Source organism: Elephas maximus, chromosome X (assembly GCF_024166365.1).
Source record: "Elephas maximus indicus isolate mEleMax1 chromosome X, mEleMax1 primary haplotype, whole genome shotgun sequence".
Lineage (NCBI taxonomy): Eukaryota > Metazoa > Chordata > Mammalia > Proboscidea > Elephantidae > Elephas > Elephas maximus.
The window spans coordinates 163,772,729-163,797,682 of record NC_064846.1 but is presented as its reverse complement, the minus strand read 5'-3'; the positions used below and the strand labels follow the sequence as shown (position 1 = coordinate 163,797,682).

Below are 24,954 nucleotides of genomic sequence, written 5' to 3'. Positions count from 1 at the left end.
ATTGGTGCATGTTTTGCTGTGTATATTCTCAACAACAACTACAAAATTAATAAAGCTTAAAAAAATTATAGCCTAGAAAACCCTATGAGCAGTTCTACTGTGTCACATGGGGTCTCTATGAGTTAAAAATTGACTTGATAGCACCTAACAACAACAAAAATATTAGTATTAAAAGCAAGTTTCAAAACTATAGCATGATTCTGTATACACACTTACATGTCTAATATAATTAGATATGTTATACATAGATGTATAATTGTATATATTTGATTATACATGTAGAGAAAATTATATACTCAGAACTGTTAGCCCCCTCTGCAGGGTGTGTGTGTGCTTGGTTTGCGACGGGGGCTTGAGTGAGTCAGTCAACAAATATTTTGGTTTATCAGCTGTATCTGGGCAGTGACTAGTCTATGGGCCAAAGCCAAAAACCAAACCCATTGCCATCGTTTCGACTCTGACTCATGGTGACCCCATGTGTTACAGAGTAGAGCTGCTGTAATTTTTACGGAAGTAGATCAGCATGCTTTTTTTCCACAGCAGTACTAGGTGGGTTCGAACTGCCAGCCTTGAGGTTAGTCGTTGTTAGGTGCCGTTGAGTCAATTTTTGAATCATAGTGACCCCATGTGACAGAGTAGAACTGCCCCATAGGGGTTTTTAGGCTGTAATCTGTATGGGAGCATATCAGTGGATCTTTCTCCCACGGAGCTGCTGGGTGGCTTCCGTGAAAACTCTAACTTTTCAGTTAGTGGTCGAGCACGTTTGTGCCCCCAGGAGCTTCAGTCTACCAGCATACCTCTGTAAGTCAGTCAGTCCTCTGTGCCCGGTTCTTGGAAGGGCCCTCATTTAATTATCTGGATAATTGTGGGCATTAGGACTTACCCTCAGTTTTTGTTGTTGTTGCCTGTTTTAATTTCAGGTGCTGAAATAATAAAGTTTACTGGCTTAAAAAAAAAGAGAAGTAAATTATTTTAAATATCTAGGACGAGGAGAGCTTTTGGTTAGACTTAGCATATGTGACAGACACAAAACCTTTTTCCTATAAGCCTGAGATCTTCTGTTTTATTTCCTTAGGATAGCTTCCATTTCCCCCCTTTTCTGTATCTCCACTTTCATTGCTTTTTTCTCTCTCAAATTTCTGTTTTGAATTGGAGAAGAAATACATTTTTATTGTACTAAAAAATTATTTTCCCACATTTTTATTTTGTAAATGTTGCAATGTACAGAAAGTTGAGACAATAATACAGTAAACATCCCTGAACCCTTCACTAGATTTGCCAGTTGTTAACATTTTGCCTTACTTTCTATTTATATAGGTAGATAGATCCATACATACATTTTTTCTGAACCATTTGCAAGTCAGTTGCAGACATTATGAGCTTCACCCCTCAATACTTCGGCTTGCATCTCCTAAGAATAAAAACATTCTCCTATAGAACCACAATACCAGACTTGCACCTGCCTTCCCCAAACCAGGGTTGATTCTTTACAAAAGCTCACGCCAGTTAGCTTGTAGAATGTTCCACACTCTGGATTTGTCTGATTATTTTCTCGTGATTAGCTTCAGATTAACGCTTCAATAAGAAGTATATGACACCTGCTGTGTAGCATTTTGGCATAAAGCATTACTCTGTAGCTAATGTAGCAGAATGCTACAGAGCAGGTGTGGTATACTTCTTATTGTACACATCAGGAGGTCTGTAATGTCAGGTGGTTCCAGTGTGAGTGTGGTTAAGATGTCACCCACCAGACTGCACCATCCTAAAGGTGCTTTTCCCGCTTTGTGACTAGTTGACTAGTACTAATCTATGGGGTGGTATTTTGAGATGAATATTCTCTTGCCAACACGCTTTCATCCAGTGTTTTCAGCATCTTTGTCTAAATTAATTTTTACAGCGGGGGCTTACAAAAATGATAATTTTCCTATTTTTGTCTAAATATTTTAGTTGCCAGTCTTCTGTAAAGATGTTATGTTCCCCCCTCACACCCCCACCACCTTTTTGAGTATCGTTATGGAACCATGGATTAATTTTTGTAATTTAATGTGTTATCAGCTACATTAAGGAGCCCTGGTGGTGCAGTGGGTAAAGTGCTCAGCTGCTAACCAAAAGCTAGGTGGTTGGAACCTATCAGCCACTCGGTGGGAGAAAGCTGTGGCAGTCTGTTTCCGTAAAGATTAGAGCCTTGGAAACCCTATGGGCAGTTCTCCTGTGTCCTAGAGGGTTGGAATCAAGTCGATGGCAGTGGGCTTTTTGGTATCCACTACATTGTTGTTCTTTTTGATGCTCAGATTATTCCAAGTTTGGCCGGTTGGAGTCCTTATTATTAGAAAGTTTAAACCATTTCGTAAAGATTAAAGATTTCATGCATTTCATTTCCTGAGTTACTGACCTAGGTTTTGCGGTATACAGATAGTGTAATAAAACTTCTATATTCCACCAGGACTCTCACAGAAGGAGGAGGAGGAGGATGCGTTTATTGAAGAACACCAACTCGAAGAAGAGAAGCTGTTAGAGAAGGAGAGGTCAGCACTGATTTCAGCCCTTAAAGTGAACTCAGTTATTTTGAGTGTTCTAAGTCTTTACTGGAGGCCTGGTGGGGCAACAGTTAAGCCCTCAGCTGCTAACAGAAAGGTTGGTGGTTTGAACCCACTCAGAGGCTCCACCGGAGAAAAATCCTGATGATATGCTCTGTAGAGATTACAATCTAGAAAACCCAGTAGGACAGTTCTACTCTCGTCACTTAGGGTTGCTATGATTCGAAAATTGACCCAACAGCACCTAACAACGACAACAACAAGCCTTTACTAGCACAGGTGTCCTTTATATGATCTTGTACCGTAAAACCTGCGGAAGCCAGAACCCGTATAAGGTGGAGACCTGTCAGAGAAGGAAAACTCAAATATTTTCTACTAAGAAAGGGCAATAGAAAAGTGGTAAGACCGAATCCTGTCAAAGGCAGAAAACTTGTGAGACCCAGAAAAACAAGGCCGTCCGGCTGTCACAGGTTTTACGGTACAAGATAGGTTTTATAAAATAGCTTGTGTAGAACATTTATGTCTGTAGTCAACAGGCTAAAACTGAGTTCGTCTTTATGTTTTTAACCCAAGTATTTTTAACTTTTTGTTAATTCGTAAATGTTTTTGCCAAAACAAAACAAAAGGCCAAATGGTTAAGTGTAAAAAGTGAAAGAGCTTCAATAAACACGGCACCCCAAAGATAGCTACTGTAAAGAAAGTAAGAATGAAAGAAAGCACCTGTGTACAATACATGTGTATTTCTCGAATGGGTTAATATTTATCCACATTTTTCTATGAATTTTTTTTGCTAAGAATTGTATATGTATTTCAGTGTCAATGCAGAGATCTAATTCAACCATTTTAATGGCAACATAGTACCCACTGTATGGATATAGCATAATGTACTCTTTATTCATAATTTATTCTTCATAATTTATAGTTCACTACTGATGGACTTAGAGGTTTTAATAGGTTGTTACCGTTATAGAAAATGTTGCAAAGAGCATCCATGCTTGTATATCCTACGAAATTGTCCTGTTATTTCCTTAGGAAAATGCCTGGAAATGAAATTGCTGGGATCATTACTTGTAGATGGCAGAGTAGAACGGGCAGGCCAATTGGCAGCCCTTCTGGCAGTTGAATGAAGGTGCTTCTTTCCCTATGCCTGCACCCATTCTAGGCATTCAATTTTGAAAGCTCCTTTGGTGCAAAGTTATATTTCATTGTTTGAAATATACATTGCTTAGTTAGTAAGGTTGAATATCTTTTTATACATTTTTTTTACCTATTTATAAAATGCTTAAGTCCTGTACCTTTTTCTTTTGGAATAGATCTTTGTTTTCACTTGCTTTATAAGAGATGTTATTGAAGATACTAAGGATTGAGGATATTAATCCTTTATCTGTCATATGTGTGATGTATGTTTTTCTCATTTGCTATTAGTCCTAATTTGATTTATGGTATTACTTACCATAATTTGATTTTCACATAGTCAACTTCTGTTATGATATCTGGCCTTGGTGTCTGACTTAAAAAATGCCTCCCCCATCCCAAGATGATGAAAATACTCTGGTAGTTTTTCTCTTAATATTTTCCAGGGTGGTGGTGGTGGTGTTTTTAATGTGGTTGTGTTGGAGAACATGGAGTTGGATTCAACTGGCCCTCAGTTCCCGTTCTGCCTCTGCTACTTACTAGCTGTCCAAGTGTGCTCAAGTGTCTTAATCTCTCTAAATGTCAGTGTCCTTATCTTTAATCTGGAGTAAAAAAGCAATCATAGTAGCTACCTCATAGAATTGTGAAGATTCCACAAGGTGGTGTGTGATTGGTAGAGGTAGGAGGCGCTGTAACAGCTCTGGTTGCACTTACTGTAGGTTTCCCTTGTGGTAAAGATGAGAGAGAGGGGATAAAATAGAAAAGTGATTTTTATTTGTTTCCCCATTTATTTGAAATGATTCTTTTAAAGCACAGTACAATGCCTCTGTGTCCCTTTCATCTTCATGTATTCCTACACTAGTTGCGCACTACTTGAGTTCTTGTCGAAAAACGGGAAAGTTCATTATGTGAAAGTACTGTATGACTTTATATACTATTTTAAAGCAGATGTGTAGGATATTGAAGTTATTAAATTGTAAAGTTTGGAATGTTTTACTTTTTGTGGTCTTAAGGTATATACCATTTTGGTTCAGTTTCTATACAATTAATATGTTCCTCAAAGGATTCATAAATCAGAGCTCTGCCCACTGAAAGATCTATACCTACCCCATACCTGGCGCATGCATGTGACACACACAATAAGCTAGCTTCTACCATGGCTGAAAGCTGCGTTGCTGGAAACTGTAGGTGGAAATTGAATATATTTTCCCATAGAATATTTAAAGTTCTGTTTAGGTCCCCAGGCTAAACGTAAAGCCCTATTTAATTCCTAATGTTGCTGAGGTAATTTAGAACAATTTCTCATATATTTCCCTTTTACAAATTCAGTGAGAAAATGCAGCCTAGGTTCTGAATATCAGGTTGGCATATAAACCTGAAATATAACCCATCTTTAAGTTAGAAACTGTTATGAATGTCTGAAACACTTGCCATTTTAGTAATGTTGTTGTTGGGTGCTATCAGTCATATTCTAACTCATAGTGACCCTGTGTGACAGAGCCCCATGAGGTTATCTAGGCTGTAATCTTTATGGGAGCAGATCACTACGTCTTTCTCCTGTGGAGCTGCTGGATGGATTTGAACCACCAGCCTTTTGGTTAGCAGCCAAGTAAACACTTAACCATTACACCACTAGGACTCCTCTTTTTTTTTTTTTTAAATGACCAGTTATAAAGAGTAATGTTTTATACTCTTTATAATTATGTTTTAAATTGGTCATTTAAAAAAATAGACACCCACTAATTTATTTTTATAACTTCTTACCATCTTTTCTTAAAGCCTGTAGTATTCTTTATTTTAAAAGACATGATCGGCAGAGCCAAGATGGCAGACTAGGCAGACGCTACCTCGGATCCCTCTTACAACAAAGACACGGAAAAACAAGTGAATCGATCACGTACATAACAATCTACGAACCCTGAACAACAAACACAGATTTAGAGACGGAGAACGAACTAATACAGGGAAGCAGCGATTGTTTCCAGAGCCTGGAGCCAGCGTACCAGTCAGGTACGGCACAAGCACAGAGAGCTGCTCCACGCCCCTGAACTAACCCCGGGAGGGGGACCAGCCGGTTCCACGGGCGGCGTGGGATGCAGCCGGTAGGAGAAGTCCCCGGGAGGCAGTGACTCGTGTTGGAGCAGAAAGAGCAGCGTCCGAGCCGGGGAACCGTCCCGCAGGGATTTGGACTGGATGCAGCCGATTTTCTGGAAAAACTAGTTTCCCAGTGATGGCTCGGAGACAACAATCCATATCAAACCACTTAAAGAAGCAGACCATGACAGCTTCTCCAACCCCCCAAACAAAAAAATCAAAATCTTTCCCAAATGAAGATACAATCTTGGAATTATCAGATACAGAATATAAAAAACTAATTTACAGAATGCTTAATGATATCACAAATGAAATTAGGATAACTGCAGAAAAAGTCAAGGAACACACTGATGAAACTGTTGAAGAACTCAAAAAGATTATTCAAGAACATAGTGGAAAAATTAATAAGTTGCAAGAATCCATAGAGAGACAACATGTAGAAATCCAAAAGATTAACAATAAAATAACAGAACTAGACAACGCACTAGGAAGTCAGAGGAGCAGACTCGAGCAATTAGAATGCAGACTGGGACATCTGGAGGACCAGGGAATCAACACCAACATAGCTGAAAAAAAATCGGATAAAAGAATTAAAAAAAATGAAGAAACCCTAAGAATTATGTGGGACTCTTTTTTTTTTTTTTTTTCTATCAAGAAGGATAACCTGCGGGTGATTGGAGCCCCAGAACAGGGAGGGGGGACAGAAACCACAGAGAAAATAGTTGAAGAACTCCTGACAGAAAACTTCCCTGACATCATGAAAGACGAAAGGATATCTATCCAAGATGCTCATCGAACCCCATTTAAGATTGATCCCAAAAGAAAAACACCAAGACATATTATCATCAAACTCACCAAAACCAAAGATAAACAGAAAATTTTAAAAGCAGCCAGGGAGAAAAGAAAGGTTTCCTTCAAGGGAGAATCAATAAGAATATGTTCTGACTACTCAGCAGAAACCATGCAGGCAAGAAGGGAATGGGACGACATATACAGAACACTGAAGGAGAAACACTGCAAGCCAAGGATCATATATCCAGCAAAACTCTCTCTGAAATATGAAGGCGAAATTAAGATATTTACAGACAAACACAAGTTTAGAGAATTTGCAAAAACCAAACCAAAGCTACAAGAAATACTAAAGGATATTGTTTGGTCAGAGAACCAATAATATCAGATATCAGCACAACACAAGGTCACAAAACAGAACGTCCTGATATCAACTCAAATAGGGAAATCACAAAAACAAACAAATTAAGATTAATTAAAAAAAAAAATACACATAACAGGGAATCATGGAAGTCAATAGGTAAAAGATCACAATAATCAAAAAGAGGGACTAAATACAGGAGGCATTGAACTGCCATATGGAGAGTGATACAAGGCGATATAGAAGGATACAAGTTAGGTTTTTACTTAGAAAAATAGGGGTAAATAATAAGGTAACCACAAAAAGGTATAACAACTCTATAACTCAAGATAAAAACCAAGAAAAACGTAACGACTCAACTAACATAAAGTCAAGCACTATGAAAATGAGGATCTCACAATTTACTGAGAAAAACGCCTCAGCACAAAAAAGTATGTGGAAAAATGAAATTGTCAACAACACACATAAAAAGGCATCAAAATGACAGCACTAAAAACTTATTTATCTATAATTACCCTGAATGTAAATGGACTAAATGCACAAATAAAGAGACAGAGAGTCACAGACTGGATAAAGAAACACGATCCATCTATATGCTGCCTACAAGAGACACACCTTAGACTTAGAGACACAAACAAACTAAAACTCAAAGGATGGAAAAAAGTATATCAAGCAAACAATAAGCAAAAAAGAAGAGGAGTAGCAATATTAATTTCTGACAAAATAGACTTTAGACTTAAATCCACCACAAAGGATAAAGAAGGACACTATATAATGATAAAAGGGACAATTGATCAGGAAGACATAACCATATTAAATATTTATGCACCCAATGACAGGGCTGCAAGATACATAAATCAAATTTTAACAGAATTGAAAAGCGAGATAGATACCTCCACAATTATAGTAGGAGACTTCAACACACCACTTTCGGAGAAGGACAGGACATCCAGTAAGAAGCTTAATAGAGACACGGAAGACCTAATTACAACAATCAACCAACTTGACCTCATTGACTTATACAGAACTCTCCACCCAACTGCTGCAAAGTATACTTTTTTTTCTAGCGCACATGGAACATTCTCTAGAATAGACCACATATTAGGTCATAAAACAAACCTTTGCAGAATCCAAAACATCGAAATATTACAAAGCATCTTCTCAGACCACAAGGCAATAAAACTAGAGATCAATAACAGAAAAACTAGGAAAAAGAAATCAAATACTTGGAAAATGAACAACACCCTCCTGAAAAAAGACTGGGTTATAGAAGACATCAAGGAGGGAATAAGGAAATTCATAGAATGCAACGAGAATGAAAATACTTCCTATCAAAACCTCTGGGACACAGCAAAAGCAGTGCTCAGAGGCCAATTTATATCCATAAATGCACACATACAAAAAGAAGAAAGAGCCAAAAGCAGAGAACTGTCCCTACAACTTGAACAAATAGAAACTGAGCAACAAAAGAATCCATCAGGCACCAGAAGAAAACAAATAATAAAAATTAGAGCTGAACTAAATGAATTAGAGAACAGAAAAACAATTGAAAGAATTAACAAAGCCAAAAGCTGGTTCTTTGAAAAAATTAACAAAATTGATAAACCATTGGCTAGACTGACTAAAGAAATACAGGAAAGGAAACAAATAACTCGAATAAGAAATGAGAAGGACCACATCACAACAGAACCAAATGAAATTAAAAGAATCATTTCAGATTATTATGAAAAATTGTACTCTAACAAATTTGAAAACCTAGAAGAAATGGATGAATTCCTGGAAAAACACTACCTACCTAAACTAACACATTCAGAAGTAGAACAACTAAATAGACCCATAACAAAAAAAGAGATTGAAACGGTAATCAAAAAACTCCCAACAAAAAAAAGCCCTGGCCCGGACGGCTTCACTTCAGAGTTCTACCAAACTTTCAGAGAAGAGTTAACACCACTACTTCTGAAGGTATTCCAAAGCATAGAAAATGACGGAATACTACCCAACTCATTCTATGAAGCCACCATCTCCCTGATACCAAAACCAGGTAAAGACATTACAAAAAAAGAAAATTACCGACCTGTATCCCTCATGAACATAGATGCAAAAATCCTCAACAAAATTCTAGCCAATAGAATCCAACAACACATCAAAAAAATAATTCACCCTGATCAAGTGGGATTTATACCAGGTATGCAAGGCTGGTTTAATATCAGAAAAACCATTAATGTAATCCATCACATAAATAAAACAAAAGACAAAAACCACATGATCTTATCAATTGATGCAGAAAAGGCATTTGACAAAGTCCAACACCCATTCATGATAAAAACTCTTACCAAAATAGGAATTGAAGGAAAATTCCTCAACATAATAAAGGGCATCTATGCAAAGCCAACAGCCAATATCACTCTAAATGGAGAGAACCTGAAAGCATTTCCCTTGAGAACGGGAACCAGAAAAGGATGCCCTTTATCACAGCTCTTATTCAACATCGTGTTGGAAGTCTTAGCCAGGGCAATTAGGCTAGACAAAGAAATAAAAGGTATCCGGATTGGCAAGGAAGAAGTAAAGTTATCACTATTTGCAGATGACATGATTATATACACAGAAAACCCTAAGGAATCCTCCAGAAAACTACTGAAACTAATAGAAGAGTTTGGCAGAGTCTCAGGTTATAAAATAAACATACAAAAATCACTTGGATTCCTCTACATCAACAAAAAGAACACCGAAGAGGAAATAACCAAATCAATACCATTCACAGTAGCCCCCAAGAAGATAAGATACTTAGGAATAAATCTTACCAAAGATGTAAAAGACCTATACAAAGAAAACTACAAAGCTCTACTACAAGAAATTCAAAAGGACATACTTAAGTGGAAAAACATACCCTGCTCATGGATAGGAAGACTTAACATAGTAAAAATGTCTATTCTACCAAAAGCCATCTATACATTTAATGCACTTCCAATCCAAATTCCAATGTCATATTTTAAGGGGATAGAGAAACAAATCACCAATTTCATATGGAAGGGAAAGAAGCTCCGGATAAGCAAAGCACTACTGAAAAAGAAGAAGAAAGTGGGAGGCCTCACCTTACCTGACTTCAGAACCTATTACACAGCCACAGTAGTCAAAACAGCCTGGTATTGGTACAACAACAGACACATAGACCAATGGAACAGAATTGAGAACCCAGACATAGATCCATCCACGTATGAGCAGCTGATATTTGACAAAGGACCAGTGTCAATTAACTGGGGAAAAGATAGCCTTTTTAACAAATGGTGCTGGCATAACTGGATATCCATTTGCAAAAAAATGAAACAGGACCCATACCTCACACCATGCACAAAAACTAACTCCAAGTGGATCAAAGACCTAAACATAAAGACTAAAACAATAAAGATCATGGAAGAAAAAATTGGGACAACCCTAGGAGCCCTAATACAAGGTATAAACAGAATACAAAACATTACCAAAAATGATGAAGAGAAACCCGATAACTGGGAGCTCCTAAAAATCAAACACCTATGCTCATCTAAAGACTTCTCCAAAAGCGTAAAAAGACCACCTACAGACTGGGAAAGAATTTTCAGCTATGACATCTCCGACCAGCGCCTGATCTCTAAAATCTACATGATTCTGTCAAAACTCAACCACAAAAAGACAAACAACCCAATCAAGAAGTGGGCAAAGGATATGAACACACATTTCACTGAAGAAGATATTCAGGCAGCCAACAGATACATGAGAAAATGCTCTCGATCATTAGCCATTAGAGAAATGCAAATTAAAACTACGATGAGATTCCATCTCACACCAGCAAGGCTGGCATTAATCCAAAAAACACAAAATAATAAATGTTGGAGAGGCTGCGGAGAGATTGGAACTCTCATACACTGCTGGTGGGAATGTAAAATGGTACAGCCACTTTGGAAATCTATCTGGCGTTATCTTAAACAGTTAGAAATAGAACTACCATACAACCCAGAAATCCCACTCCTAGGAATATACCCTAGAGATACAAGAGCCTTCATACAAACAGATATATGCACACCCATGTTTATTGCAGCTCTGTTTACAATAGCAAAAAGCTGGAAGCAACCAAGGTGTCCATCAACGGATGAATGGGTAAATAAATTGTGGTATATTCACACAATGGAATACTACGCGTCGATAAAGAACAGTGACGAATCTGTGAAACATTTCATAACATGGAGGAACCTGGAAGGCATTATGCTGAGCGAAATGAGTCAGAGGCAAAAGGACAAATATTGTATAAGACCACTATTATAAGATCTTGAGAAATAGTAAACCTGAGAAGAACACATACTTTTGTGGTTACGAGGGGGGGAGGGAGGGAGGGTGGGAGAGGGCTTTTTATTGATTAATCAGTAGATAAGAACTGCTTTAGGTGAAGGGAAAGACAACACTCAATACATGGAAGGTCAGCTCAATTGGACTGGACCAAAAGCAAAGAAGTTTCCGGGATAAAATGAATGCTTCAAAGGTCAGCGGAGCAAGTGCGGGGGTCTGGGGAACATGGTTTGCGGGGACTTCTAAGTCAATTGGCAAAATAATTCTATTATGAAATCATTCTGCATCCCACTTTGAAATGTGGCGTCTGGGGTCTTAAATGCTAACAAGCGGCCATCTAAGATGCAGCAATTGGTCTCAACCCACCTGGAGCAAAGGAAAATGAAGAACACCAAGGTCACATGACAACTAAGAGCCCAAGAGACAGAAAGGGCCACATGAACCAGAGACCTACGTCATCCTGAGACCAGAAGAACTAGTTGGTGCCCGGCCACAATCGATGACTGCCCTGACAGGGAGCATAGCAGAGGACCCCTGAGGGAACAGGAGATCAGTGGGATGCAGACCCCAAATTCTCATAAAAAGACCAAACTTAATGGTCTGACTGAGACTGGAGGAATCCCGGTGGCCATGCTCCCCAGACCTTCAGTTGACACAGGACAGGAACCATTCCCGAAGACAACTCATCAGAAATGAAAGGGACTGGTCAGCGGGTGGGAGAGAGCCGCTGATGAAGAGTGAGCTAATTATATCAGGTGGACACTTGAGATTGTGTTGGCAACTCTTGTCTGGAGCGGGGATGGGAGGATAGAGAGAGAGGGAAGCCGGCAAAATTGTCAAGAAAGGAGAGACTGAAAGGGCTGACTTAAGAGGGGGAGAGCAAGTGGGAGTAGGGAGTGAGATGTATGTAAACTTATATGTGACAGACTGATTGGATTTGTAAACGTTCACTTGAAGCTTAATAAAAGTTATTTAAAAAAAAAAAGACATGATCACAGTGTAGTTTTATTTTCCTTTTTTCAGCAGTTTAGGTATTTTGGGGCAAATCACCTACCACCCACCCGTTGCTGTTGAGGTAATCCTGACTCATGGTGACCCCACGTGCGTCAGGGTAGAACTGTGCTTCGTGGTTTTTTTTTTTAAATTTGTCCTTTAGATGAAAGTTTATAGCTCAAGTTAATTTCTTATTCAAAACTATATGCACATATTGTTTTGTGACATTATTTGCAATTCCCACAATTGTGATAGCACACTCCCCCTTTCCATCCCAGGTTCCCTGTGTCCTTTCATCCAGTTCCTGTCCCTTCGTGCCTTCTCAAACTCCATAGGATTTTCAATGGCTAATTTTTCGGAACTAAATTGCCAGGACTTTCTTCCAAGATACCTCTGGGTGGACTTGAACCTTTCAGCTAGCAGCCAAGTGCATTAACCATTAACTCCAGGGCAAATCGCAGGAGTCTCTTAACCATATGGACTAGTAGTGCAAAGGTTTCTCACGGAAGATGCAAGGTTTTCATAGTGCTGCAGTCATGGGGTAGCCATGCATAGAATAGGAAGAGTAATACTTTCTGAATGTGAAAAGCTAATTGTTGCTTTAAGACTTGTTACACATTTTATTGGAACCTAAATATTACTGTGATCGTAGTGTCACTTTTTTTGTGTCAAAGATATACCAGACACACACATATAAAATGTAGAAGTAGTGATTTCAAGGTGTTACCCTCTGTGAAGATAATTGCCAAAATGTAGTGTTCCTAAGATCTCTACTTCTATTTTCTCATTTTTTTTACTCCCACTTAATTTTTTTTATGGAGGATATCTTTTATGATATTTTAATCATTCTTAAAACATGTCATTTTGCTGTCGTGTGTGTGTGTTTGTAGATTAATGCCGATTTCTTTTGATTAATCGACTGTTTCATTATGCTGATAGGCAAAAGTTACATCAGGAATGGTTGCTGAGAGAGCAGAAGGCTCAAGAAGAATTCCGAATAAAGAAAGAAAAGGAAGCGGCAGCTAGAAAACGGCAGGAAGAACTAGAGGTACAGTATTAAATTAATTAACCAATTAACTATTAAGAGTTACATATCTTGCCCAACAATAAAAAGACAAACTTCCCAATTAAAAGTTGGGCAAAGGACTTGAATAGACATTTCAGCAAAGAAGTTGTATTGTATTTTTACACAAATAACACACGCTTTCTACATTTTTTTTCTTTTTTTTTTTTGCCAACTACATCTTCCCCCTGCAAGATATTTTCACAGGGATGCTACGCATTTTTTTTTTTTTTACATATTGCTTTGGAAACCCTCCCTTCATGGTTGGCAAACATACATAGAACGTGCCCATTATTAGCATAAAATATGGTACAAATGGCCATTAGGCACCTGAAAAGGTGCTCAAGTATCATTAAAAACCCATTGCTGCCAAGTCAATTCTGACTCATAGAGACCCTATAGGATGGAATAGGACTGCCCCATAGGATTTCCAAGGAGCAGCTGGTGGATTCGAACTGCTGACCTTTTTGGTTAGCAGCCAAATGCTTAACTACTGCACCACCAGGGCTCAGACCAAAACTGTAATTAGGGAAATGCAAATCAAACCCACCATGAGACACTCCTGTTAGGGTGTCTATTATCAGAAAAACAGAAGACAACAAATGTTAGAGAGAATGTGGAGAAATTGGAACTCTTATCCACTGCTGGTGGGATTGTCAAATGGCACGTCCACTATGGAAAACTGTTTTGCAGTTTCTCAAAAAGTTAAACACAGAACTATCTTATGACTCAGCAGTTCTACTCCTAGTGTTAAAAATAATCCAAACTCACTGAAATTTGAACATAAGGCTTATTCTATATGCATATTTAAGAAAAAAAAAAAAAACATTGCCATCGAGTCAATTCCAACTCATAGTGACCCTGTAGGACAGTGTAGGACTGCCCCATAGGGTTTCCAAGGAGCTCCTGGTGGATTTGAACTGCCGACCTTTTGGTCAGTAGCCATAGCTCTCAGCCACCGCATCACCAGGGCTCCATAGCATACAGGAGGCCATTTTGATCCTAGAAAAAGCAAATGGCTCAAAGGAGCTGGGTACAACGGAGCTTATAAAGAGAAGAGAAGGGAGAAATATAGGTCAACCGTTGGCTAATCTTAACATGATCGACTGAACCCTGCGTTCCCCTTTTTGCTGAGATCCTCTAATATCAGGTTACTTCTGGCCTGGCTGCCAATAATTTGACCCTGCACCCACCTGCAGAAACCCTGGTGGCGTAGCAGTTAAGAGCTATGTCTGCTAACCAAAAGGTTGGCAGTTCGAATCCACAAGGCGCTTCTTGGAAACTCTATGGGGCAGTTCTACCCTGTCCTATAGGGTCGCTATGATTTGGGATCCAATCAAAGACACCTGCAGCCAAGAGACCTTTTTGAGATTTAAATTAGGAAGTGATGGTTTGTTGACTGTCCTTTTCTAGCTGGATAGAACAAATTTACATTGCTGTAGAGCAGTTTCTGACAGGCTTTCTATGGTTAATATTTTGTTTTGTGGATGAGAAAACCTTAAAATCAAAGGAAGATGTCTGTTATTAATTTTCCTCTTCAACACTAGGTATACACCCAAAACAATTGAAGGCAGGAATGCAAACAGATCTGTGCACACCAATGTTCATTGCAGCACTATTCACAATAGCCAAAAGGTAGAAACAGCCTAAATGTCCATCAACAGATGAATAGATAAAGAAAATGTTACTTACATACAGTGAAATATTTCTCAGCCATAAAGAGAGATGAACTCCTAATACATGCTGCAACATGAAAACATTATGAGCCTTGAAAACATGCTGAGTGAAATAAGTCACAGAAGGACAAATACTGTATGATCCCACCTGTATGATATATCCCTGGTAGCGTAGCAGTTAAGAGTTATGGCTGCTAACCAAAAGGTCGGCAGTGTGAATCCACCAGCAGCTGCCTGGAAACACCAGTTCTGCTCTGTCCTAGAGGGTCGTTATGAGTCGCAATCGACTCGATGGCAGTGGGTTTTTTTATATGATATATACAGAATAGGCAAATGCATAGAGACGAAGTTCATTAGTGGTTACCTGGGGCCGGTAGGGTGGGGAAATGGGGGGGGGGACGCTGCTTAAGAGGTACAGAGTTTTTGTTAAGGGTAATGAAACCATTTAGAAACAGATAGTGATGGTTGCTGCACAACATGGTGAATGTAGTTAATGGCACTGAATTTTACACATAAAAATGGTTGAAATGTTTTGCTACATATATTTCACCATAGTAAGAAATTTAAAAATTAAGAGTTACATATCTTGAACTTCAGAAACTGATAATGTTCATTTTACCAATGTGTTTAAATTTTTTAATTTATTTTCCCCTATGTTAAATGTTTTTAAAAAGGGAATCTGAAAAAAAAAATTACCTTTCCTTCTCCTTTATTTCCTTTAAAGAGAAAATTAAAAGAAGAATGGGAACAACAACAGAGAAAGGAGCGAGAAGAGGAGGAGCAGAAACTACAGGAGAAGAGAGAAAGAGAGGTGATTCCTGTCATAGGAGGATAAACTCACTGCGTATCCTCTTAGAGTGCAAATGTTGCTGGTGATGGGTTTGAAGAGTAAGCCGTAGGCATCTGAGGGTTTTTTGTTTGTTACTTGCTTTTGTTGTTGCTTTGTTTGTTCCTTTAGAAAGAGTCGTATTTTCAGTATTGACATGCACTAGAGTTTCCTCATGATGTTCTTTGGGGTCCTGCTATGACAGATAAGACTATCTGAAATTAAGGTTTTTCTTCAACTTACCCAGCATACCCATTATACCAGTGGTTGGGAAGCTTTTTCTCTAAAGGTCCAGATAGTAAATGTTTTAGGCACTGTGGTCCATACAGTTTTTGTTGCCAATACTCTGTCATTGTAGCATGAAAGCAACCATAGACAGTATGTAAAAGAAAGGGTGTGGCCGTGTTCCAATAAAACTTTATTTACAAATACAGGTGGCTGGGCCCTACTTTACACTGTTTGCCACTCTATAACAAATGGTGTTATTCTGAGGTTCTGTTATATGTGGGTTGACTTATTCAGAGAATAATATTTTGTATAGTTGCCACATTTATTTTATTCATGAGAGACTTAACTATTTATAATGTGTTAGCAAGAATTTTTTTATTTAGAGAAATTAGGGATTCAAATATCAAAGATTTAACAAACACTGTTTTTGTTATTAAATCTTGTCTTTCTAACGTGGGCTACTAAAGGCAATTGCAATTAATACACGATTGTTCATTTATAAAAAAAATTGGCGAGGTATATGTATATATATTCCACAACATCCAGGATTCTTTTTTAAAGATTCATTTGGTACATTTTGCTGCTGTTCTTTAGCAGTGTATTTATTTCAAAGATATCACAGCTCATCTTTCTTTGACTGACTCATCAGGATGTATCTTTTCAGTAATATTGCTGAGTCAGAATAACATAAAATTGGGAGCCCTGGTGACGCAGTGGTTAAAGCGCACAGCTGTGAACCGAAAGGTCAACAGCCACTTGGCAGGAGAAAGATTTTATCAGTAGAGTGTTCTTCAGTTGAGGTCTTTCCAGAATCAGGTAAAAGCTAAGGCTTTCAAATGCTTGGATTTCAAAGTAAGTCTCTTGAGACAATAAAACCTATTGCCCTCGAGTCGATCCCGACTCAGCGACCCTATAGAACAGAGTAGAACTGCCCCATAGGGTTTCCAAGGAGCAGCTGGTGGATTTGAACTGCCGACCTTTTGGTTAGCAGCTGAGCTCTGAACCACTAAGGAGAAGTGGACAGAACGAAATAGATTCTAAGCGTATAAAGGGACATACGATCTGTGTTTCTGCTGTGTTTGTCACTTTCCTAGTAGATAGAGATAGAGCGGTGAGAAAGACAGTCCCTGCTCTCGTTGAGTTAGTTTTCTAGGTGAGAGAGCTGGATGATAAGTAAGCAAAATGCTGTTTCCAGTAGTATTAAGTGCTATATAGAAAAAAAGCAGAGAGTGGCATGGGAGTGGTGGGGCAGGGCAGTCTTCCCTAAGATTGCATAGTCAAGGGAGACTTCTTTGAGGAGGTGGTGTGTGAGCTGATGCCTGAGTGCAGAGATCTCAGGAAGAGGGCTTCCCTGCCCGGAGGAGAGTCCTGCAGCATGGAGCTGGAAGAAGGCCAGGGTGCCTGAAACGAAACCCAAGGGGGAATGAGGTTGGGAAGGTGGGCGGGTCAGGCTCTATAAAGGGCTTCTGGACTGAGGCCACGGATCTCACGCTAAGTGTAATGGGAAGCCATTGAAGGGTTTAAGCAGAGAATGATCTCATCTAATTTAGTACATCATTCTTTAATACGGGGTGGGGAACAGTGAATCAGGAGGCGAGATCGGAAATACAGCAGCCAGTTAGAAAGCTGCTATTGCAGATAGGAGATGATGGTGATTTGGATTAGCAGAGTGCTTAATAAAGCTACACACATACATTTGGGGTAGGTGTAGACAGAGCTGGCAGGACTCTAGCTGGTGGATTGAATGTGGGGAAGGAAGGAGAACTGAAGCCCTGCTCTTAGGTTTTGGGTTTGAATAGGCAAGTAAACAGCAGCAGCATTTGCTGAGATGGGGCGTTTAGGTGAGCGGGTGTAGGAGAGAACAAAAGTTCTATTTTGAGCGTGTTAAGCTAAAGAGGACTCTTAGGTGACCAGGAACACTTATCAAGTACACAGCTACATATATGAGACTTTTAGGTAATGCTTTAAGGGGCTAGGGAAGAGAATTCTATTGAACATAGTTTAAAGTTTATTTAAATGTCAATTAGCCACAAATTTCCTGTCGTATCGTAGGACTTCCTTTGGCTTATCAAAAAGTTAGAAGTTTCTCACAAATCATAATTACTACTCTCCGTGTTATATTTTAGCTTCATCTAGCACTGTGTTTTATAGTATTCACTAATCCTAAACCCAGACCCAGTGCCGTCTGCATCATAAAAACTAGAATGAGGTATATATGCTCAAATATTCAGAATATTGGCGTTACTGGAACTATTTTAGGCATATACTTTAAATATTTTACAACGTGAGCTATTAAATTTTCTATTTAAATAAACCTTCTCAGCAAAGTATCTTTTGAAAGCTTTTCAGCAGACCTGTGCTGTAGAGAACAAATGAGAACCTGGAGCCTTTCGTATGTGTAGCTTTGTTTCTATGTTGTTACACATGAGATTCTTAACCAGAGAAACCAGCTGTGACTTACATGACGTCCAGGTTTTCATTAGTCCTATGTTTGCACCATTTGTAGGAAGCTGTGCAGAAGATGCTGGATCAGGCTGAAAATGAGGTACGTCTAAAACCTTTCATTAAGAATTTGAGACCCATTCACGTTTTTTTACAAACAGTACTTCCAGTAGTAGTAGTTTTGTGCTAGACTGTTTCGATTACTTGTGGATATCTGTAACCACTTTTGTGGCTCTGCCACTTACATAACAAGAACAAAAGTTTATTGATGAACAACAATAAATGTCATTGAATCGCCCCTGCGGACTGGACTCACCTGTAGTCCTTAATGTGTTTGTAAGCAGCCTCACATGCTATTCCCCCCAAATAGCTGTTTAACTGAATTCACAGCTGTTTAACTGAGTTCTTTCAGTGGTGTTTGCCTAATAAATCCTATCCTTTCAGAACGGATGGGCAGAAGGAAACCTGGTAGCAGTAGTGATGCCTAACCAAGGGAAATGGGTCGGAACACTTTTCATACAGTCTTGATTGCATGTTACAACTGAAATGTGTACATTCTTAAATGAATCCGTTTTTATTTTTGACATGAATATTTGACTACATTTTTAGACATTAAGTTTTTGTCATGGATTTTTACACTGCCAGTAAAGTCATGGTTATTTTTAACAGTTGGAAAATGGTACCACATGGCAAAACCCAGAACCACCCTTGGATGTAAGAATAATGGAGAAAGATCGAGCATACTGTCCGTTCTACAGTAAAACAGGAGCCTGCAGATTTGGAGATCGGTAAGTAATTTTGCTTTATCACGTCAGAATTAAGTTTATCAAGAAATGGAGGTTTTTGAGTTCTCTTTCTTGGAAGACATACTGGCTTCTGTCTGAAATGTCCATCATCCAGTGTCCACAGTGCTCTTACCACTCCTGTCGTTCTGCAGCTGGACCTCCCTGGGTGGGCTTCCCCTAGTTCTCTGACAGGTGCCTCTCTCGTACTCCTTGGAAACTTGGATGGGGAAATCATTTATTTCTGCTATTTCAAGAAACTGGAGCAGCCTGGCTTTATTTTTTGAATGGCAAACACTTTCACAAAACAGGCTTTAAAAACACTGGCATGCTTCAAGGAATATCTTGGAAGGCCAGGCTCAAAGTGGGTAGAGGAAAAGTATTTTAAGTCACTATGCTCAGACTCGGTGGCATAATGGCTAAGTGCTCAGCTGCTAACCTAAGGGTTAGCGGTTCGAATCCACTCAGTGGCTCCGCAGAAGAAAAGACCTGACGATCTGCTCCTGTAAAGATGACAGCTGAGAAAACCCTATGGGACAGTTCTACTCTGTTGTGTGGTGTTGCTGTGAGTCGGAATTGACTCAACGGCACCCAACGACAGCAACATGCTCAGATTCAGGAACTGACCCCTGGGTTCAAAAACTGACTTTAGCGGCAGTCAGTTTGGGCAAGTTACTTAAGCTCTCTGTGCCTTAGTTCCCTCATCTGTAAAATGGGGATTAAAAATCCTATCAATCTTATCGAGGAGGTGGTGGTGGTTCTTCTCTGAGACACGCTTCTTGTCCCATCTCTTTTGGATCAATGTTTTTGAAACAAGACATTTACATGGAAAACTAAATGTTGATCTCTTTATTCATTTAGCAAATATTTGAACACCTACTGTATACCAGGAACTTGTGGTTTTTATAATTTGGCTCATTTATGAATGAACAACTCAAAGTAGATAAATAATTTATAATGGTAAATGAATCCATCAGAGGCAAACTGTAATTATTCCTATATATTCTATAGAAGAGGAGATCTGACCATAATCTTAATGTCCTGTTAATCCTAAAAAGTGTCATGAATACACAAATTCATATGTATTTCGTGAGAAACTGTATGTTGTCTCATGTTTACTTAATTCATAAAATTATCCATGCCGTGAGTTTTTTTCCCTTTCTTTGAAAATATGAGCCTTCTCTTTTTCTTTTGTAATTTAAGCCCTCATACCTTTTTACATTTTTCGAGAACAATGGTTTTCAACCCTGGTTGCACATTAGAATCATCTAGAAAACTTTAAAAAATTATGTCCCAACCCCACCTCAGATTGAGTAAATCAGAATGTCTGTGACGTGGACATCCTTATTTTTGAAGTGTCTCCAGGTGTTTCTAATGTGCCCCCAGGATTGAGAGCCATGAACCAGGATCTGTAAGTCTTTTTGTATTTTATAACTGGGATTGGATCTAGCGAGAATATTTCTTAAAGAATTCACAGGACTCTGGTTAATAGTGAAACCTTCCCGTCGAGGAACTGAGAACTCAGAACAGACCTTATTCCCTTTTCTGCCTTTTGAATGGTTGCCCATATGTATGTTTAATCTCATCAAGAAATAGTAGTAATTGAAGTAAAACACCCTCCACCAAAGAAAAAAACGTACAGTGAATTGCCTTTGAAAGACAACTGAGACTTATTATGAGTTCCCTTTTGCGTAGGTAGCTGAGCCAGATTGTGTTGAAGATTTTCCAGCTGCGTGATTCCTTGTTTATGATGTACGCCTAACATTTCCTTGAGTTCTAAGGCTGTGGACTCCTCTTCTTTTAGGCATAAGTAAGAGAAAGGGAGGTATCCTAAACAGTTTTAGAGAATCAGTTGACAGGGGAGTGAACTGGCAGGCTCTCAAAACCCACCCCTGAGAGTCATTTCAAGTAAATATCAGCAATTGTCAAGTTAGTATGTGAACATATGCAATTTCAGCGTTAAAACAATCTAAAGTATGAGACAGACTTGAGTATTTTCATCGTTCAAGTGACTGAAAGTGAAAATTCCATGACTGTTAGCAGTTATGAAATCCCATACCATCCCTTCAGACAAATATACTGTCTCCCTTTTCAGAGAGCCTCAGTGACTTGCTCCAGCCCACACAGCTGTTCTTGCCCGTTGTTAAGGTCATCAAAGAAATGTCTATAATCTGAGCATTTCTTTGCTTATATGTTTTTATAATTAGAACAGAATTCAATTCTAGAATCTTTCTGGAATTGGTGTCTTTTTTGGAGACCAATTTGAGGGGAGTTCTGTTTGTTTTATTTTTCTCTTGAACATAATCCTCGATGAAAGGTAAACCTTATTTGTCTGACTATTTATACTTCGTTACTTCCAGAAGAAATTTAAAGAAGGCTCACAATCCACTGCACTAAGTTAAATAGAATAGAGCAAGTCAAAAGCAAGGGGAGGAAGAGAAAGCGGGTTATGTGAATACATTTGACTCTGGTTTTTAATGATCTCAGACACATAATAAGCTCTCTAGTTTTTACCAAAAAGGAAGAATGAATGGTATCTATGGAAAGACAAAGGTTTTTCCTGGCCGCACATCATAAATGTTTCTCCCATGAGACATTGAGTAGGAAAGTGGACAACAACTTTGATAGATGTTTTTTAACAGTTGCATACATAATTTTCACGAGACTGTTTCTTAGAGACCTTCAATAAATGATTAAAGCCTAACTTCAATATGGAACTTGGTGATTCTGTGAGAGACAAAACTAGGGCCAACAAATAGGCTTCATCTTAAATACTCTCTCCAATCAGTAGGTAGTGGTTATCTGAAGTGTGCCCTTGAGGAAGAGATAAAGGGGAGTCATCGGTTAGCTCTACCTGAGGGGCATTTGAATAGTCACACCACTGATTGACAGTCCTTGGACTAAGGTCACGTCCAACTCTATTTTTCTGCACTCTGACCTGATTCAGGTGTCCAAGTAATGGGTAAATAGCAGGTCCAAAACCAGTGGTTTCCAAAACATGATGGACTTCAGGGCCAGAGAGGAGTGACTTTGAAAACATGAGTTTCCAGGCCTCACCCCTTGATGTCTGATCAGTAGGTCTGGAGTGGGACCTGAGAAATGTCACTTCTCCCCAGATAATTCTGATAACCACACAGGTTTGGTGCCACTGTTTTAAACTGCCTTCTCAAATAGAACTTCTCTTAGCTAACTAACTTTTCAGTAGGAACTGTAGGCCTGGCCTTTTGAATACGCTATCTCTAGGCCAGGTGGGGATTTCCCTAGCCAGGGGCTTTGGCTGTGTTCCAAAACTGATAAGTGCATATTTGACACCCTGGGAACTAGGGCCAAGGTCATTCAGATAGAACATCCCAGAAGCAATTTTAACCTCATTAAATTGGTTCCTCGTTAATTCTGTGTGTGCGTCATACTTGTAAAATTCTTCACTGCTAACACTGCCAGTCAGGGTGACTCCTCCTTCTTTCTTCTATGGGTAGCTACATACGGAAAAATGGCTCTTATAACAAGGTCTCTGAATAATCTGGGAGGTCATTTGGAAGAGAGAGCATTTCCCATTAATGAACATTGAACATTTCTGCACCAGGCCTGGTGTGTGCTGGGCCTTGTGGATGCAGGATCTCAGTCAGCACCTAGATGTGTGCTGCAGACATGGAGCGTGCTTACTAGTTCAACACTTAGTCATTTCAGGGCTGTTGTTTTTCCCAGCACTTGCCCTATGTTTCTTCAATTTTTTTTTCTTCCAAAGTTCTGTGGATTTTTTTTTTCTAAAAAATTTTGCCATTTTTTAACGAGAATCCTAACTAGGAAATTTTTTATTAATTGGACTCTTGAACTAAATTTTTTTCTCGTTTTATTTATTTATTTAATATTTTATTGTGTTTTCAGTGAAAGTTTACACAGCAAATTATGTTCTCATTTAACAGTTTTTTAGACAAGTTGTTCAGTGACATTGGTTACATTTTTCACAATGTGTCACTATTCTCATTATTTTCATTCTAGTGGTCCCATTTCCAGTAATCTAGTTTCCCTGACCACCCCCGCCCCCGGCCCCGTACCTTCTCATCTTTGTTTTACGGTAAATGTTGACCATTTGGTCTCATGTAGATGATTTTTAAAAGGAGCATAGTATTCACAGGTAAGATGGTTTATTTTATGAGCCGATCTGTTATCTACTTGAAAGGTGACCTCCAGGAGTAGTTTTGGTTCAAAGTCTAAAGGGTGTCGTCTCAGGGCGATAGTCTCGGGGGACTTCTAGTCTCAATCAGTCCAGTAAGTCTGGATTTTTTAAGAATTTTAGTTCTCTTCTACATTTTTCTCCCATTCTGTCAGGATCCGTCTATTATGGCCCTGATCAGAAAGGTCAGTAGTGGTAGCCAGGCACCATCTAGTTCTGCTGGTCTCAGGGTAGATGAGGCCATGGTTTGTGTAGACAGTTAGCCCTGTTCAGGCTTGTTTCTTCTGAGTCTTTTGTTTCCTCATTTCTCTTTTGCTCCGGACGAATAGAGACCAACAGTTTTATCTTTGATGTCCGCTTGCAAGCCTTTAAGACCCCAGAGACTATTCACCAAATTAGAATGTAGAACATAGACTTTATGAACTATGTTATGACAGTTGACTGAGTTATCCCACGAGACTATGATCCTGAGCCTTCAAACCCAGTAAACCGTTCCTGCAAGGTGTTCAGTTATGTCTGAGAAGTGTCTGTAACTGTGCCCCTATACGAATATATATGCATATTCTCACACACATGTATATAGATATACCTGCAGTCTGGAAACCCTGGTGGCGTAGTTGCTAAGAGCTACAGCTATTAACCAAAAGGTTGGCAGTTCGAATCCACCAGGTGCTCCTTGGAAACTGTATGGGGAAATTCTACTCTGTCCTGTAGGGATGCCATAAGTCTGAATCAACTTGACAACAATGGGTTTGGTTTGGTTTATAGATATACCTATACATGCACACATATACGCATATATACCTACATATGTAGCCACACACATAATTTTTGGTAGTTGTTGCTGTTGCTCTCATTTTAAGAGAAAGAAGTAAATGAGAAACGAAACTCATGTAAAGGACTTTTAATTAACTCAGCTTCAGCCTGGTTAGTTCAGTCTTGGCCCAGTTTAAACTATGAAAAGAAAATTGCTCTTCATGATAATTAGCCTCATTCATTAAATAAAAATGAAATGATGTTGATTATTATACTACATAATGAACAGGCACTAGCCAGTTAACTCAGATCTCTTGGATCCATCCGTTACCAGCCAGGTGACTTTGGGCAAATGTGCTTCTCTAGGTCGTAGCATCTTTATTTGTCAAGTGGGGAGAATACTAGCCCTGGCTGTCCTAACGGGTGGCAATGATCAGAGGAAAAATTGTAAAAATGCCATGAAAACTATAAAATGCTATATATGTATGAATTAATATAAAATATTCCATTAACTGGAAATTCTGCGATCACACTATTTGTATAGAAGCGTGATTGTGTTGTCCTCATCTTCCCATGAAGAGTCCCACTTGGTGTCTTTGTGCTTGTCACCACAGCCTACCAGGGCAACAAACCCTTTTGCCCTATGGTTCAATATGTATAAGGCTTCCTGAATGTCATTAAAAGGCAGCTGAATGACGTGTGGACTTGGAAATAATTTCTAACTTTACATTTTAATAAGAGCCAATGTATTGGTCAGTCTTAAAGCAGTTTTCTTGAGCATT

At 38.9% G+C, this 24,954-nt stretch overlaps 1 protein-coding gene across 4 annotated transcripts in view; it reads left to right on the top strand.

Moving 5' to 3' along the window:
* Positions 1 to 24,954, top strand: part of ZRSR2 (zinc finger CCCH-type, RNA binding motif and serine/arginine rich 2) — a 37,441-nt gene that overhangs the window by 3,312 nt on the left and 9,175 nt on the right. For all 4 annotated transcript variants that reach the window (XM_049873383.1, XM_049873382.1, XM_049873384.1 and 1 more), the window contains 5 exons: positions 2,444 to 2,525; positions 13,165 to 13,273; positions 15,689 to 15,775; positions 18,525 to 18,563; positions 19,130 to 19,248. In XM_049873383.1, coding sequence (XP_049729340.1) covers positions 2,444 to 2,525; positions 13,165 to 13,273; positions 15,689 to 15,775; positions 18,525 to 18,563; positions 19,130 to 19,248 — 436 coding nt within the window. The remainder of the gene's footprint in view (positions 1 to 2,443; positions 2,526 to 13,164; positions 13,274 to 15,688; positions 15,776 to 18,524; positions 18,564 to 19,129; positions 19,249 to 24,954) is intronic.